Raw genomic sequence first — 12,707 nt, forward strand, 5'->3', positions numbered from 1 at the left:
GCAGCTCAGCGTGACGCTATGAAATTTGACGAGGTCTGTTCGGGGGGCCTAGTCATATTTTTGTCGGTGAACCTGTACTACATAGTGTTTTAAATTACCAAAAGAGGCCACTAACGTTTACTGAACCATAATGGCCGAAATTAGAAAAATAAGTACCGCCCAAGCACTCCGTAAATATGGTTAATCAGCGAAGCTGAAACTTGCGACCCCGGTGTTTATCACTGGCTTAATCCCGACGGTACATTAAACTCTTTCTCAATTATTGGTTACGTCTTTGTGTTTCCTAATGAGGTTACACACACGTTCGGCTGCGACGGAGAAAATGACGTCACTGCTGCTATGCCCGCAATCCGCCGTTGTCGCATTGCCGCTTGCGATTCTTCAAAGTTAAATTGCTTGAAAATTAAATCTGTCCGTGAAGTAAGACAATGAATGGTTCATACTCCCTTAAGCTATGGCTCATACTCCCGTAAAGGCGGCCTACCCATTAGGACGACAGAAGAGAAGTTGTACGCTGGAATGATGAACAGCAACGGAGCCAGCTGTGGAAGAAGACGATCACGTTGAACGCGGGAGCAGTGGCACGAGCGCGTTCGCGCGGTTGCGCCGAGGGGCGCCAACGAGCCAGCTGTCGAAGAAGACGGCAGCGCTCGAGCCAATGCTGATGATGATAGTCTCTGCGTACAGGCGATAGACAGATGAATCGGCTAGCTATATAAAGCTTTGCTGTAAAAAAAAAAAAAAAAAAACTATCCACGGACGATGACGATACTCCCAAATGCGAAATTTTAGCGCAGCTGTATACGTGTTTTTATTTAGAGATAATTGAGGCAACGTACCGATAACCGCACCGACTGGCAGAGCCGCGACGTGCAGCGCCATATATAGACCAGCTGCGCAGTAGCAGGGAAACGGCAACTGCAGCTTATGCAACTGTAATGTTTACCGGGAAATGCACATGTGGCAAGGAAACCGGTTACACTGTCGCCAAGAGAGAGGCGAAGGGAAGGCGGGGAAGTTAATGAGAACAGAAAGTTTATTTTCCTGCCCTAGACTGTAAGACAGGATATTACGGGACAGAAAAGGTAAGAAGAAAAGTATGGGAGAGAGAGGCACATAGCGCATACGCACTATCACAGCCATTCACAGCTCAAGATAACGGTCATCGATTACAGCACGAGAATCACGGTTAACTGGGCAGGCATTCTGCAAGAGTCCACCTAGTGGACATGTCCATTTCGTCCGCTGCTGAAGTGACTGATTGGCTGCGGCGCCTGGTTGCTGCGGACTTGCAGCCCAGCCAGCCAATCACAACTTCAACAGCAGACGAAATGGACATGCCCACTAGGTGGACTCTTACAGAATACCACCGCTGCAGTAAATGGTCGATGCTGCTTGTATTGAGTGCATTGGAAAGGTTAAAAACATTCTGAACCTTTCCAGCATAGTTGGAAAGGTGCCGCGAACGGTCAGTAAACAATCCCCGCGTTTCAGATAAGTTCAGAGTGGTTCTGGAAAAAGCGTAGAAAATGCCGTTCTCCAACTCCTCGTCGCCCTTTCAGGCCCCAGTCTGATGGTCGACGCGGCGTGTTCGTCGACGATGATGGCTCTGAACCAGGCAAGGCTGGCTATTCGCTCGGGACAGTGCGACGCGGCCATCGTGGGAGGAAGCATGATTAGCCTGAAGCCCACTACAGCGCTGGGCTTTTACCGGATCGGCATGTTGTCTCCAGATGGCACGTGCAGGTCTTTCGATGCTCGGGGTGAGTGCCATAGCCATAGCCATATCTATCTATCTATCTATCTATCTATCTATCTATCTATCTATCTATCTATCTATCTATCTATCTATCTATCTATCTATCTATCTATCTATCTATCTATCTATCTATCTATCTATCTATCTATCTATCTATCTATCTATCTATCTATCTATCTATCTATCTATCTATCTATCTATCTATCTATCTATCTATCTATCTATCTATCTATCTATCTATCTATCTATCTATCTATCTCTTGTCAGTCTTGGCAGTCAGTCAGTCCAGTCCAGTCTGTCCGTCCGTCCGTCCGTCCGTCCCGCTGTTAACTATGCACTTGGAACTTCATCCAAGTATGATTACATTTGGACTTGAATTTAGGCCTAAGTGCTCGAGAAAAGTTGATGATTTTTTTTTTAGTTACGGGTGTATATTACCTACACTGAAAACATTAATAAACTATTGCATTCTCAGCGCATAATCTGTGCGTTAAGTTTCCTAAAAATTCTATGGTAAGTCAACCGTAATTTCTGCGTACTTTTGGTAACATCAAACAGTGCCGAGTGCGTGTATTACTTCTCAGGCACTGACGCAGGGTCACTATGAAAACTTATTTTCCCTGTAAACGAGTTCAAACAAGGAAGCTGTCTTATACGTTATAATCTCGTAGACGTTGAGTATGCCGTGTATCTAAAGGGGGCGTGCACGGTCGTCCGACTATTCTCAGTTTATCATTGCAACTGAGAGTAGAGGACCCGATACGGCTGTGCACACAAGAGAGAGAGAAAAAAAAAGCTGGACTCTGAGAGCACGTTATTGCTCGAAATTCAAAATTGAAATCATTGCATCTAAACCTCGCCTACCAACAGCGACCGCCATTCTGTCACGGACTGTGGTACGTCATAGAATGAGGGGCCACCGCTGTGTCGTCTGCTTCGAGGCAGTTCTAGACCACATCAGACGTTTTTTTCCGCACTCTCTGGCAACCAACTGTGCAACAAGGGCGTCGCCGTTGAATTGCATCAAACGGCTGAGACGCACTTGCAAAAACAAAACGACGCATAACGGTCACGACATTTGGCGGGAGTTAACTGCGTACACATGCCAGGGCAAACCGCAACTGCTGCCGCCGCTCCCAGTGTCACCGGAATCGGAGCTGATCTGACACGGTCAAGGCTGCGGTTCGCTGAGCAATCGCAAGGTGCACGAGACGCATTCTGCGCCTATATTTTGGGCAATACCGGACCGCTCTAAAAATGTATTGTCACGCTGCACGGTGCAGCCGAAGGAGAGGAAGTAGAAGTGTGCGCGAGGAGCTGGCCGCTGCCTGTTGGGCTTGGATGACCGTCCTGTCCCTTGTGCTACGCTAACCATCCATCATTCTTGTAAATAAATCCATCCTATCCGGTACAGTATTAAAAAATTCGGTAAAACATTCTTACAGGTCTTTATGAAGTCGAGAGTCGTACAAAATTTCATCCGGTCCGATGGAATGATGAAGAAAAGAAAAGATCCGTCCCAAACATTCACCAATCTGAGCGACTGATACGACAGAGATAGCGAAGCTGTATGAGCTAGTTCTCGCACCCTTCGTCGGAAGTACTATACTCGGTTACAGCCTAAGGATAAAAGGTTATGTGCACGCTGCTCAAATCAAACACAATTTGCATAGACAGCCAATTAGCTTCAGCTTATTGCCGTCACGTCAATCGTTTTGCGTCAAACCTGATCCCCTTGGCAAATTTTACTGCTGATCGTGGTATCGGCGCTCAGCCACAGGTAATATTCTGGCTTGAAACTACAAGCATTTATTTTCCAATCAGCCTATCATTTAATTTAGTAGAGTGAAGTTGTTAGGTTGTGAGCGTACCCCATCTGCAGCTAGCTCTGCTTTCTTTGAGAGTGCAAGTGCCGGCATCCTGCGATGTTGTGAGTGGAGCTTGTACGGAATTCTTAGTTTGCCACCGTCTATTTGGTAACTGTTCTTAGTGATGTTTCATCGCCAAGGAAGGTTGTTTACAGCGAAGCTGTTAAAGGCTAGTTCCCCCGGGATCGTGTCCGCGTATAGAAAAAAAAAACTATCAGCATTGTTTGGCTCCATGTGCGTGGCGGCGGTTTCGTGCCAGTTGTGCCGCTAGCACAGGTGTCAAAACGGATGACGGATGGCCGATTGTTATACCCCTCACCACCGCGGATGCCTCTTTCAAAAGTGTCGCGATACTCGGTGGAGGCACGTCCCACCAATCGTTGTGCCCCTTTGTCTCGGACGCTCGTTTAACCACATTTCCCGGATCCTGACGTCAGGATCCTGAAGATGCCGTGCAGTGTGCCGTGGCTATGAACGCTGTTGCTCATGCGCTAGTCTATGACGATGGGGCGGACTTGGCGCACTAAACGCACTACTTGGCCATCGCGCCGGGCAAGAACAAGACGCCGGTGTCCTCGCTCTTTGACGAACATGCAGAAGACGCTCAATATAGTCAATATAATATATATATTCACTATAGCAATATTCACTACAGCAGACCCACCATAGTTACAGCTTGGCTGGCTTCCATCTTCACAGTAGTGGAAGGGCTTTGAATTTTTTTTGTGACCGGCTTGTTCGTCAGCGGCGACCTGGTCATACGACTTCATTGGGGTTACCACGCAGACTGCATTCTGGGCTGCTCAAGGGAGAAGGTTGTCGAATTCGTTAACGTGGTTACAGCTCACATAATCTTAATTCTGGCCGACTATTTCATCAATGGTGCATGGAATTAACGTGCGCAATCGCATACATCATTATACAATCATATAAACATGAATCACGTACTTTACAAATCAGTTTTCTTTTTATTAATTACAACCGCACCTATGCCAATCACGTACGACATTATAGGTATAATTATATACCATTTGTAACGATCAATGCGGTTCACGGTTCACGGTTCACAAATTGCACAAATCACGGTTCTTTTTTTTTTCTTCTGTGGTACGTTTACCTTTGATACTGGGCACTCGGTCTGCCTTTCACCGCCGCCGCCGTACAAAATCCTGCCTGACCACCCACGTGAAGGCGTGTACAAACTTACAAATTGCTGATTAACCAAAGAAACTAATCAATCAGTTGTGTATATGGGTGAGGTACAGACAGAGTCACTTTAGTTACATAATCATTTTTCACGCTTACACATTTTTGAGAGTCCGACGCAGGTTAAGTTGTTGGCGGTCCTTTGACTGACATTTCACACCGATCCCGCCACCGTACGACCGACTTCATCACCATACGAAAACAACTGCGAGGCTCCCTTGAACACCTTCGTTGTAAAAAAGCCGCCTACTAATATTAAGGAACTATTAAAACTTTGATGTTTCGTCATCAATACGGGAGCCTTGTTCACAAGGAAGCAGCAACAGGAAGGATGAAAGGTCAGATGTGCCCTTCCTGTTTGGAGGGGCTGCATATACCAAACGCATATAATACGAGCACATAACACAGCAAATGCTAGGACAGTGCATGCGTCCTTGCAAGTGAATCAAGTTTGTATCAGCGCCTCTATCTCGTGTCGTTGTGCATATACCGACAACTGCACAACATTTGAATAGAAACGGCAAAATTATTAACCTGACGAACACGCGTACTCTACAGCATTCGTTCAACCCAGTGTAAACTCACGCCTTACTTCTTTCCCCTCTATGCAAAAAGCCAACAAGGAAAACGAAACGTTACGGTAGTAATCTGTGTACGTTATGTCCATAAATTGGGCGATTTCGACATATACCTTGTGGGCATTTCGTATACATGCTCGCTCTAGCGCGTCTAGTTACGTTTTATTACGTAGTGTTGGGGCTGCTTGGTACGCGACCCTTTGAGCAAGTGCCACCTCTCCATGGTAGCGTGGTTGACATGTCGAGAAATCAACGTTTTAGCATACCGTCATCGTGTAACGTGCCATAGCGTAGAGTACACTTAAAGATGCATTGAATAATTACGCTTTTAGAGCATTTCACATCGCCGAGTCATCACGATCGCTAATGTTGCGGTGCCAAAGGCTGAGTGGCACCACAGCGAAGTGGTTCCACCCAGCAGACGATGAAAACCAAATCGAACTTCGTTCGAGTAATTAGATGTGTTGTTTATCGATACAAATTACCAGAAGGCGTTGGCGCATTTATTTGCATAGGCGACTCCTCTTCCCAAGGCAAACAGACCTAAAATGCCGAAAAAAACACACAAACAACAACACAAGAATACAAATATGAACTTTTGCGAAGTGAAGGCACAGAAGAGAGCAAAATGGTGCTCAGAGACACACACAGTTCCGTAAACAAGACTTAGTGAAAATGCATGCGCAAAATGGCTAGTTAACATGCACTATAGTTTACAGTTTTGCAGCAGACGGTATGTTGGTGCGGTGATTGTACAGTTGCTCTTTATCTCAATGCAGGCAACGGCTTCATCCGAAGTGAGACCGTGGGCACCTTCTTCCTGCAACGAGCTTCCGAAGCCTTGCGGGTCTATGCCAAACTTATCCACGTCAAGGCTAACGCGGACGGCTACAAGAACGAGGGTAAGATAAGTTGGCTCGGAACAGTTTCAATTACAAAAATGGTCTGGGAGGAGGACAGAAAGAGAGACGGCAGGGATGTTAACCAGAAAAGCGTCTGATTGGCTATTTCATTTCATTTGGCTATGCCCGCAGTTTGACACAGAAAGAAAAGCGATGGTCGACAGCCTACAAAAGAGCGGTCTTACGCACAGGACCTTTGAAGACGTCGTTTTCCCCGGAGGACCCGCGGCAATCAGGAAGGGAGCGCAACGACTGCTTATAGCCTTCCTGTGAGACACGGGGCTCATCGACAACTGGTGACACACCCCTGATCTCAACTCCAAGGAGGATCAGGTGGAACAATTGCCGGCTGTGTATGCCAGGCTAACCCCGCCTGCTTCAACATGACCACCACCACCAACACCACCTTGATGTGGTTGGATGATTTCCTCCGCCACCCGCGATCACATGGCGGTTGCCGACGCCGGATTTTCTGCGACACGGGGCCCTAAACGCTGTCGCGTTAACATTCTGGCGAGCAGTTTGAGTCGATTGATGCAAGCTTGAATGTGCCCGTGCGGAAGGCACAACGCGCGTCTCTCTCACCTGGTATTTGTTCAAGGAGTGTGCGATTATTAGAAATGTGCAGCATCAATTCGAATCGTAACACATTTGAGAATTACGTATATGAAATCGTCGGATATTTCTTTTTAGCGCAATATAAGAAATAACGGACCTGATTGCAGTCAGCGGTGGATTGAAAGATGCATGTGGTGATTGCTGCGATGGATTTTGTTACAGCGGAGCTGTGGTTACTGCGCAGGGGCGCAGAGCACGGTTGCTGAGCAAACGTGAGGAGTAACTAGTTTCTCAATAATTTCCACTCGTCCGATAAGGATTCTTCTCCTGTAGGCAGCTAGTGAATTTGTTTTCTCGACTTTGCCAACGCAATTTATTATTTGAACAATTACACCGGTGTTCCGATGCGGTCGTTGTCGTGAGGCGCCGCTTGCGATCGCTTGTAAGTTGTTTCTGATTTACAAGCTCCACAGTTGACCAGAAGTGCAGTTGTGAATGGCAATTACATGAAGCAAGTAATGCCGACTAGTCGTCTTCCTTTCTTTGCTCGAAGGAGAACCACGCAATCTCAATATTTTACCTTGCTGAGAGGGGGAATATATTAGTTATTCTATTCATTATTAGAAGACTGCTTTCCTCAAATATTGTCATTCGATTCGATAATTTATTTTTAAAATCACCCTTACTGTATGTCCTGTTCTTATGCGCATTTTTGCTTTAACAGCGGAGCCGTTCATGCCGATCTTTTTCTTCTTTCTGGGGTTTTACGTGCCAAAACCAGTTCTAAGTATGAGGCATGCCGTAGCGGAGGGCTCCGGATTAATTTTGACCACCTGGGGTTCTTTAACGTGCACTACAACGCAAGCACACGGGCGTTCTTGCATTTCGCCTCCATCGAAATGCGGCCGCCGCGGCCGGGATTCGATCCCGCGACTTCGTGCTCAGCAGCGCAACGCCTTAGCTGACTGAACCACCGCGGCGGGTTTCATGCCGTTCGTAATCTGTCTGTGGTAAACAGAAAATGTGGGCCGATCCTGGCGGCCTTGCAGAAAGGGTCCAAGCGCAATGGCACAATAGCGAAGCTGAGCCTGGCTAAGTCTCGCTAAGCATGGTTGGGACTACTTAAGCTTAGTCAGTCATCGATAGCCAAACAATAGCCATTCAATAGCTAATCGATAATCGATCAGTAATCAAGAAATTCCGGAAAATGCTGGAGATTACTTGGTAGAGCTTAGCCTAGCCCAAAAGCCAGGACTAGCTAGGCGCCCATCAGCTCCGCTGTCTCTTTAGCATTGCGCCTCCCGTGGAAGCTACGCAAATTTAGTTTTTTTTTGTGTTTATTTCTTCATCCCGATACATTCCCGCCTCTTCGCTTCTGAGAATTTACTTCTTTTGTTTATTTAAATAACGAGAAGCGGTGCATCGCATCGCATTTTCAGCGCATCGCGCTCACGTGAACGGTGGTAATGCGCCGGGAAGGGCGAATCGCATTGATGCGTCAAAAGAGGCTAGTTTTAGAGAGGGCAAGTCTGCTCACACCAATGCGTGTAAACGTTGACGTATCATGTTGGGGGAAAGGGGAAAGGTGACACGGCTGCTGCAATGTGCCTCTCCCCCACTCACCGACGGAACGTTAATCACCGGAACCAGGATCCGGCTTGTTTCGGATGAAGGAGAATGCATCACATGTAAGCGCTGTCGCACAATAATTACCGTGATGTGATAAAAAAAATGCGACACGAAACTTTCGCATCATTGTAAACGCGGCTAATAGCTCCGCTGTATTGCCTCATGGCTGGAACGCGCCAATTTCTTCATCCTTTGTGGCGCTTGGTGGAACTTGACAGCGTGCTGAGACGCTTGACTGGCGACGCGTGGAATCATGAAGACGGTAACAAGTTACCAAAGTTTCGATGAACTATTGTTAGAGCAGGCGGTTGCCATGGCGGCCGGCAGCAAACGATTCGCGGAATTCATTTATTTTTAATGCGCTCATTAACATGCAGGATATTGAATATTCATCTTAACCTTTAGCAGGAGCACCAGTCTCACGCTGACAGAGAAAATTAGTAAAAAAAAAAAATCGCGCTACGAAGACAGAATCACCAAAGCATAACAAACTGTGGTATAAAGGTTATAAACAGGGAGAAGGTGCCTCAGAAAGGCTGGCCAACCTTTCAGGCCAGCCGTTCTGAGGCACCTTCTCCCTGCTCATAACCTTTATACCGCAGTGTGGAACTCCATCTGTCAGCCCCCTTCTTGATTTTGGATTTCCAAAGTGTAACAACTAAAGTGTACATAATACATTCACTTAGGTGAACATTACACACACTTTCGACTCTTGAAAAGGCATGCCGAAAAGCATCGGAAAGATGTTCCAATATCCAATATTCTACAAAGTTCTGATCGATGTATGGACGTTTTCACGAGGGCACTTCAGATGGTCTGGCGTCGAGAGTAGGTGTCAGTGTTGCCTTTAGCAACACTGAATTTAGTGTCCCCTGCGTCTTCTCTGGATCTCAATAAAGTTATTTCGCTTACTCACTCACTCAGTGTTGCCTGTTTGGTCTGGACTCTAAGCTTGCTTTGCGCTTGCATTGCGAAGTGGTAGCTTTCCTTCGATGTTTCGGTTTATTTTTGTCATGAGTAACTTACGCTCGTAAATAATGGCGTATACTGATCAAAATGCTAGAGGCCAGTACTGTGCAGTTTATGGGTACACAAACAGTAAGTGGAAAGTAACAATTTTGGGGACTATAGTGTGTCCACAACACATAAATTCGCGCGACCACTACCGATGTGGTATGTTCACGCTTCATCGTTTTCCTGCGTCACCTGAGGACTTAGCCTTTCAATCTAATATGAAGCAATGCACACATCAGTTAGATAACGTATTTTGGTAAACCTTTTCCGGTACATTTCCCAATAGGTTGCGAGAATTGTCAGCTCTTCGATGCAATATTTTCTCACATGTAGTGACGGAGGCTACATTTGTTATTCTTTCAAACACGACTTCATTCCAGTGCCTAATACGGGGGTCGCACGGTGCACTTTTGATCGGGATCGAGCCCGATCTGGATCGAATTTCACGGTCGCGATTGGCTTCTTTGCTCAATCTGCGACAGGGAGCCAATCGTGGTCGAACATTCCGATCCAGATCAGGCTCAATCTCGATAGAAAGTGGCCGTGTCATACCCGTATGAGACAAATTGAAGCATTCTGCAAGAGAACTAGTCGGTAAATAAGCTTCGCAACGACCTGGAAAAATCGTGTCCTATGGAAGATGTATGCAGACTACGTATTCACCAAAAGATTGTCTCTGCGTTCACACGCGCCCTGCGTGGCCCTGCACATGAAGGTAATTTCGAAATCTAGCACCTGGGCTGTATCAGTTCGCCTCAGGTACCGCGCGGCTCGAGCGCCACGCTTCTGCTTTGACATTTGGCTATAAGCACCCTGCGCTGCACCAGATTCAATAAATTTTGCATGACAAAGCTGTTGAGTTGCGTCGGAAGCGTATGGAGTAACCACTGCATGTCTACCAACCGCTGACACGCGTCGGCGGGCCGCTGGCGCTTAGTTCTAAGCATTGCCTGACAGCTACGTACGCACCTGCTTTCGTTAAATGAGGTAACCCTCAACCGCGAAATGTAATGGTGATCAGATTCAATCGACGACTACAGTCACATGTGGCCAGCAATAACAATGAAAAATACAGCTGATAAGCATGCCAGATCTTGACAAAGCAGAGGCGGCTGCCGCCGCTACCTCCGACGAAACGCCGCATCTACTGGCTGGGCTTTCTATTGCCATTGCAATAGAAAGCACTCACGCGAGCATGTGAAACATCTAACAAGTCAAGCGGCACAAGACACGCGAAGCGGAAGAAAACAGCCGAAATAATGCTCGGCGAAGATCACATAATCGAAGTGCGGCCGGTTAGGCTCACAGTCCAATATGGCGGCTTAACATGTTCTGACGCTAGACGTCGCCCGTGTCGGGCATTGGCGCTATTCCAAGGTCGGTTTGTGAAATGGTCTATAGTCAGACGGGCGCCTGAACTCAGCTTTTCATTTGGGTGTTCTGACTGGCCTTGTGTAGTCACTCTTGTCTCTCTCTCTCTCACACACACCGCATTTTCTTTAATGAGCATCGTTTTGAGAAGGCTTTACGTTCGGCGTGCTCGGTGTGCAATTCTCATGGCCGTTGCAGTAGAAAACAAGAGCTGGCAGTGGACACAAAATGTGCACACACACACACACACACACACACACACACACACACACACACACACACACGCACACGCACACGCACACGCACACACACACACACACACACACACACACACACACACACACACACACACACACACACACACACACACACACGCTAACAAACGTTCAAACATACGCAGCCGACACTTACACACATCGATGCAAATGCATGCACGCGTACACTCCTACTTAAACACATATACAGAGCGCACACCCGTGTGCTCTTGCACACACGTAAGCAAGCACTCATGCGCGGACGCACACACGTGCACCTGCACGTGCGCACAAACGTGCATGCAAGCACACACACGCTAACAAACGTACGCACAATTACAAACTCGTGCGCACGTACACACATAAACACGCACACAGACGTCAAAGGGAGCATGCAACACAAACGCGCAAACACGCAAGCAGATACAACTACGTGCAGACACACTTGCACGCGCGCACACAAGTACATGTGCAAGCACACTTACCCATGCCAACAGACGTGGGCACGCAGAAAAAAATTGTAAAGACATGCACGCATGAAAGCAGAACGCACCACTGCGACCAGGCAAAAATGCGGTGGTGCTTGAGTTTGAATAGAGTGTAGCATATTGTGTTGTTGTCTTTGGTGGAGAGCTCGTAATAAGAGCAATAAAAAGAACTGTAACAATGTGCACATACCATCTGTTCTGCAGGTAATCAATAGTTCCGCGCGCAAAGAGCCAAGCACCCTGGGTCGCTGAGGTTGCGTGTACAAAAGACAAATGAGTAATTATGGGGTGACGCTAATGAGCAAAGTTTTCCGAGTAAGTTTCGACTATGATTGTGGAAATAACAGCAGTGTTTGCTGATAACCTAAAATGCTTTACTGAAAAGACGTGTCGAAGGAAAAGCATCCCGAAGGACAAAAGCAGATCTATCTTTTTTAAACAACTTCGCGCCTTTCTCTCTCTCTCCTTCAATTTGTATTGTGCGCTGTACACACTCTTTGGTTACTACTTCAGTGGGGAGGAGGAATAATGCAGGGAAGTAATTTCTTTTCTGGGGTGACCTGAATAGGCGGTACTTTAAGCGTGCACTTACAAATGCGTCCTGAAAGAAACTCCTCGGCGGTCATTTCTTTTCTTTGAATGGCGCATAATTAGTGATTACTCAACGACCTCTCGAGGGAAGGTGCGCAGGATAGTATACAGCACACAATTACTGCTGACCTTAAAGGAAATCTGCTACAAAGAAGTGTTTTGCCGCCTGTCGATAAGCAAGAAAGAACGCGCAATCCAGAGTGATTTAACAAACAACACAGACAAACATGAAAAGGCAATGCCTTTTGGGAAATGTGGTCGAGAAACCATATGAGAAACCATATGAGAAACTGAGAAACGCTAACCATATGCTTTGTGATATAAGGCAAAATGGCGGTAGTTTCATGAAGTGGAAGCTTTAGCTCGGAGCCAGTTTCAAGTTTTCCATTCAAATACTTGTAAAACGCAAACATTTTTAATAAGCAACCGCTGAACTCACCTAAATGACATTTTCTGCATCCCCTACAACCCTTCAAATTAGTTGGCAGT

The 12,707-nt window shown here is 46.8% G+C and overlaps 1 protein-coding gene across 1 annotated transcript in view; it reads left to right on the forward strand.

Annotated features, from left to right (window-relative positions):
- The window catches only part of LOC119453374 (fatty acid synthase-like), a 112,142-nt gene that overhangs the window by 5,718 nt on the left and 93,717 nt on the right, over positions 1-12,707 (forward strand). The window contains 2 exon segments of the mRNA XM_049667927.1: positions 1,563-1,763; positions 6,191-6,313. Coding sequence (XP_049523884.1) covers positions 1,563-1,763; positions 6,191-6,313 — 324 coding nt within the window.

The sequence above is a fragment of the Dermacentor silvarum genome, chromosome 5, assembly GCF_013339745.2.
Source record: "Dermacentor silvarum isolate Dsil-2018 chromosome 5, BIME_Dsil_1.4, whole genome shotgun sequence".
NCBI classification, from domain to species: domain Eukaryota; kingdom Metazoa; phylum Arthropoda; class Arachnida; order Ixodida; family Ixodidae; genus Dermacentor; species Dermacentor silvarum.